General features: G+C 45.3%; 1 protein-coding gene across 1 annotated transcript; it reads right to left on the bottom strand.

Annotated features, from left to right (window-relative positions):
* Positions 1 to 2,929: 2,929 nt before the first annotated feature.
* Positions 2,930 to 5,203, bottom strand: LOC131409691 (growth-regulated protein homolog gamma-like). The gene is made up of 4 exons (XM_058547258.1): positions 4,900 to 5,203; positions 4,684 to 4,807; positions 4,480 to 4,563; positions 2,930 to 3,664 (listed from the first exon to the last, which is right to left on the bottom strand). Exons 1-4 carry the CDS (start codon positions 5,108 to 5,110, stop codon positions 3,649 to 3,651), a joined length of 435 nt encoding a protein of 144 aa, XP_058403241.1. The 5' UTR covers positions 5,111 to 5,203; the 3' UTR covers positions 2,930 to 3,648.
* Positions 5,204 to 5,745: the final 542 nt, after the last annotated feature.

Raw genomic sequence — 5,745 nt, 5'->3', positions numbered from 1 at the left:
TTCAAAATTTTCTGCATGCAATAAAAAATTACTACACATGCCAAGAAGTAGTACAGCATGAGCCACAACCGGGGGTGAAAAATATCAGCCAATAGAAATAGACTCAAAAATGATAGAATGATATAATTAGTAGACAAGGATTTTAAAAAATCTATTATAAATATACTCAAGGATTTAAAAGAAAATGTGAACATAGTGAAGGAGAAGTTGAAAAAAAGTGTGTGTATATATATATATACACATATATAGTGTAACTTCTAGAACTGTCCAACCAAGGGACTGGAAAATAGAATATTGATCACTAACTCATTCCCCTTAATGATGGTTGCTCTAAGGGCATTAAATCACAGGTCATCCTGCCTGCGAGCTGAGCAAACTCTCTCTGCCGTGCCTCCCTCCTCATGCCCAAATGGAGAAAGCCCTCAGGAAGAGAATCAAAAGGACAGAGGAACTTGAGTTGGGAAGCAGTCAGCATGTATGGATGTTGCTCATTGCAACTGCAAAACTCACTGGTAAGCAGAGGGGATATGGAGTAGGGCATCAATTGTGAAGAAAGGACAAGGCCGTCCCCTTATTATTTGTGTGGGTAGTCAAAAAACAGAGAAACCGTATCATCTTTGCCCCCATTACGCTATTGCAGGCCTGCCACCTCTGCCATACTCCCAAATGTCAGTCACTTCTGAAAGTCCTGAGAGAACATCTCAGTGGAACTCATAAGGAAAGACTCACAATGACAGAGCAGGGTCAGTCATATTTCCTCCCTTCTGGATCTAGCTTCTTTGGTGTCATTGCTCAGGAAACCTCAGTCATTCTTGCCGTTGCTCCCTCCCGCTGATGACCTCTCAAAGTTGTGATGTGTCACATAATATTGTTTTCCTACTTCCTTCACCCCATGACCATCACCTCACACACTCTTGTGTCACATTTCCTGCCGCTAACACTCTCAATGGGAGACCGCCTTGTGCTTGCAAAGTCTCAGGGCAGTTTGGTAAGAAAATGACACCACATATCCACTCATCCAGGACTGACACTGAGACAATGTCCGTGAAGTTGGCCTGAGGACCAGCGACAGATTTCTAGAGCCATTAATAATACTTAATTCCTGCAACAACTTCAGAAAGTGTATTCTGTTATTATCTTCATTTTACAGAAGGGAAAATACAGTTGACTGAAGTCAAGAAACTTGCCCAAGGTCACACAGTCAGCAAGTGATGGAGCTGGAATTTACTTCAAAGTCAATCTGACTCTTTGAAATCTTTGTGTTTAACCACCGTATGAACAGAAGTGTCTCCTTTCTCCTTTTTCATGCTCCATGTCCTGTACTGACAAGAGCTAAGTGGCCAGTACAGCAAGCTCCACACGGTGTTTGAGTGTAAGGACTGGTCTTAGGTGTGAGGGCTTTATCGAGCCGTTGGGGTCCTACTTGTAAACATTTTCCAATGTCCTTTGATTTGGGGTTAGGGAGTGAATGCTAGCTTTTATGGAGCTTCTAGAATGGTTTGCATTTACTTCTATACAGTTCACAAATTTGCTTTCTTCTCATTTCATCTATAACTAATAACATTGGAGTTATGAAGAGATTATTATTCTTAACTTTTTTAAGCGGATAGAAGCTCACAGAGTTGTTTCTTGCTACTTAGAGCCCTTACTTACTCAGCTTCTTGGAGCCAGCCAGAACTTGATCTAAAGTATTCAAGATGCCAGCTCTGCCTTCTTGCCTCTGCTGAAGGCTTTTACCTAGGGCTCAGGATTTCCTGAATGAGTCCTGAGGCAGAGCCAAGTACACGCCCCACACATGCACAAACGTTCTTCCTTTTCAGGTTTGGATTATATTGGTTTCACTTATAGGGATATTTCCTTCTTTGACATAGCAAATTTTCTTGTCTTGGAAACCTGGAGTGCTGCTGTCATCCTGGGGCAGTGTTGAATACCAAGTTCTGGGACTTTCTCATGCTAAATAATCTATCAGTTTCCATAAATATGCACTCAAGGGCCGGCCCCATGGCTTAGCGGTTAAGTGCGCGCACTCCACTACTGGCGGCCCGGGGTTCAGATCCCAGGCGCACACCAACGCACCGCTTCTTCGGCCATGCTGAGGCCGCGTCCCACATACAGCAACTAGAAGGATGTGCAGCTATGACATACAACTACCTACTGAGGCTTTGGGGTAAAAAGAAGGAGGATTGGCAATGGATGTTAGCTCAGAGCCGGTCTTCCTCAGCAAAAAGAGGAGGATTAGCATGGATGTTAGCTCAGGGCTGATCTTCCTCACAAAAAAAAAAAAAATGCACTCAAATCTTAAAACTGTTCTATTTGACAAATTGGTACAAAGGATTGGGATAACATTAAAATCAGTGGTAGTTTCTTATAAATGAAGGTTAGAAAATTGAACCCAAATATCCATTAGATCTTTTCATAGATGAAGTACTCAACCATTCACTTTTTCTGCTTCTATTGATGACACAAATTTTTTGAGTTTTTAAGAAAAAACTACTTTACTACCATTTCGCCCCCAGTTTTATTAAATTGTCAATAATTGTTTGAAAAATTGTTTAGCAAAGGCAATGAAACGAGAGTCCTTGTTAAGATAGCTATAAGAATGTACATGTTTTTAAGGAGGTAAACTTGAGTAGCAGGTAGAAAGGAGCCCCTTATAAAAAACAGCAATATATATCAGTGACTCTCACACTGATGGGGACGAGGCAGCCCCCACTTTGGAAAAGCACGTTCTTGGGTAGGCGGGAGCCAAAGAGAATGACAGCTACCACCAGATGAAATTAAGCATAACTTATAGTTGATTTATCTGTGTAGCAAATTGAATGCCTAGCAGGAAAAAAAAAAAGTTGAGAAACACTGATGTAAATCATCAGAATATCCAATAAAGATAGCCCTCTTTTTTTTCCAGAAAACAAAACAAACATTATTCATCTTGAAATACTTTATTGTCATGCTTTTGCAAAAACATCAATAAATATTTAAACCTCTCTGGTTTAAGACATAAAGAAATACTGCATAATTAACACTAAACAAGACATTATGCCTTACAAGGTAGACATGAAATGTCCAAAGAATATTTAGAACGTCGCAGTTCTTAAAGCTTCAACATGAGAAATGTTGATCAAATACTGTAAAATCACTTCAATAAATAGCTGACATTCTTTTAAATGGTTACAAAAATAGATATACATATACATTCCCCCACCCTGACAATGACCTCACTGTCTATTTGCTTAGATCCCGCAGCCTCTGTGACAGAGGCTGGCATGCTTTGGGCTCCTCAAAAATATTAGTTTAATGACTGGAGGACATTTGCTAACCTTCTACCTTCAAAATAAATAAAAATCAGGATTGTACTAACTTAGGTTTGACATAAAATAAACAATAAAAATAACGGTACAGTGCACGAGTAGATTCAATCACATCCTTAATTATTTTATATGTAAGATATTAACATAGAATCTTTGAAAATCAATCAACAAATAAATAAATAAATTAATGGAGGAATGCTCCTAGAGATGCTCAAACATATTAAGCCCAATCCAGGTGGCCTAGGGAGCTGATGATTCATTTCTCTTTTTCCTCTTTGATTCCTGTAAGGGCAGGGCTTACTCCAGGTACAGCCACTGATCAGCTTTCTCCTTCCTCTGGTCAGTTGGATTTGCCCCTATAATGAGAAAAAGGTACTTAGTTAGCTGCTCAGGGAAGCTGGCTGTGCAACACTCTTCTCCTGTCCTGCCTCCCACGTTCTGGAGCTTTCTGAATTTAAATTTCCCCAGCCTGGCACCAAGTGGCTACTGCCTATACTACGCTGCAGAGACTTCTAGGCTCTTAGATGCTCTTATTTAGGGATGCTCTTGTTTAGGAATACTGAATTATTAGCTACAAATTGCCAGAACCTATGACTCTTTGTCTGTCACACTGGGCCTCACTTAAGCCTCACAGCAACCCCATGCAGTAGCTGCTATTGTTTCCCTGTTTTACTGGGCTTAGATAAACCAAATAACTGTCCTTGAGTCACATGGCTAATAAGTGGTGGAACCCAGATTTGTACCCAGTGCAGTGTCACTGCAAAGTCCCTGCTCTTCTTCATAAGCTTTAGGGCCCATGTTGCAGAAAATCAAGGGTTCTGTTCTTCAGATGTGAAGCCCAGAAAGAACTGAGGAAAAAATGCCTGTGTTTTTTAAGAGGTGAGAAGCTTTTTAGCATAACTGGCCAACACCAATGAGATTTTTAATGAGGGCAGCTTTATCCACACTCATTTGAACCGGGATAGGGTCAGGGGTGGGGATGGAGGGCACTAGCAATACCCTTCTGGCACCAGACCAGATTAATGATCTCAATGGCAAATTTAATTGTGAAATAATGATTTTCACTCCCTCAGCTAAACCCTGGGTTTCTCTGATATAATTTTCAGGAGACAGATGCCAATATTTGTGACCACTTGCTCTTGTTACACGCGTGAATAAAACCATAACTCACTTGTTTAGCATCTTTTCTATGATTTTCTTAACCATGGGGGCTTCGGGGTTGAGACAAGTTTCCTGTCCATTCTTGAGAGTGGCTCTGCAGAGAGAAGGGAGAATACACGTGAGGCAGAAGGTCGGGCTGGGGGTCAGGGTGGGGGACATTGGGACGGTGGGGGTGACAAGGACTGTAGCAGCGGGGGCGCGCGGCGGCACTTACATGACTTCGGTTTGGGCGCAGTGGGAGCCTGGGGACGTCACCTTCACACTCTGGATGTTCTTGAGGTGAATCCCCTGCACGGTCTGCAGGCACTGGCAGCGCAGTTCAGAGACCACGGGCGCGCCTGCGGGGAGAACGGACTCGGTTAGCGGTGTCCCCCGGTGGACCCACTCGACCTCGCTCCCGCCCCTGGGACCCCAGGGCGCCGAGTGGCACCTGCTGCGCGCCGGGCGGCGGCGACCAGGAGCAGGAGCAGCAGCGCGGCCCGGAGGAGCCGGGGAGCGCGGGAGGCGGCGGCGGCGGCGGCGCGGGCCATGGGGCTCAGCTCGGAGGGTCGGGGCGGCGGTGCCTGGAGCGGGAGGGCCGGCGGGATTGCTGGCGGAGCGAGCTCTGTGGCTCCCCGAGACGGGAGCACCCTTTTATCCATGGTCGGGGCGGGAAAGCTCACAGCCCCGGGCCAGGGAAATTCCCGGACCTGCAGGTCTCTCCCGGGCGCGGAAGGAAGCGCGGCCCCGCCCCGGGTGGAGCGGGGTGGGGGGACCCGCCGGTGCCACCCCCCAGCGTGTCGCCTCCCGCGTGACTGTAACTCCGCGGACTCCGAGTTCTCTGTTCACTTCCGTCCCCAAATCCCCAAAGAGGGAGTGAGTCGCAGCCACGCTGGAGCTGCAACCTGCGAGGGGGGACCGTGGGCGCCGAGTGACCCCTGGTCTCGGGGTGGGGAGAGGGGAAAGCGCTGAGGGCAGGTCCGCGAGACCCCCGACAGGGGTGGTACTGACAGCTTTAGAGGGAGAAAGTTAATGTCGCTTTAGTTATCACATCTGGGGGAATTAAGGAGAGGCAAGGGGTTAAATTTTGCTTAGTGATCTATCCTCTATATATAGTCTCTGTCTCGGTCTCTCTAAAAATTTCGGTTTTGCTTATATCATACGTCTGAAACAGCTGTTACCTGGGATTCCAGAGAAAGATGTTCGACCTGTTCCTCTTGTTGTATATTCTCAAGTCACACTTTGCCTATCTTGGTTATGTTTTCCATTTGGTGGGAACAGGAATTAGTGTCAAAAG

This window comes from Diceros bicornis, chromosome 8, assembly GCF_020826845.1.
Source record: "Diceros bicornis minor isolate mBicDic1 chromosome 8, mDicBic1.mat.cur, whole genome shotgun sequence".
Lineage (NCBI taxonomy): Eukaryota > Metazoa > Chordata > Mammalia > Perissodactyla > Rhinocerotidae > Diceros > Diceros bicornis.
This window is presented reverse-complemented; position numbering and strand designations above follow the sequence as displayed.

Bases quoted from the DNA above. Each gene is read 5' to 3' on its own strand.
- LOC131409691 (XM_058547258.1), bottom strand. From the start codon at position 5,110: ATGGATAAAAGGGTGCTCCCGTCTCGGGGAGCCACAGAGCTCGCTCCG. The intron at 4,808-4,899 runs GTGCCACTCGGC...TTCTCCCCGCAG, and splicing joins CGCCGCCCGGCGCGCAGCAG to GCGCGCCCGTGGTCTCTGAA. The intron at 4,564-4,683 runs GTAAGTGCCGCC...TTCTCTCTGCAG, and splicing joins TGCGCCCAAACCGAAGTCAT to AGCCACTCTCAAGAATGGAC.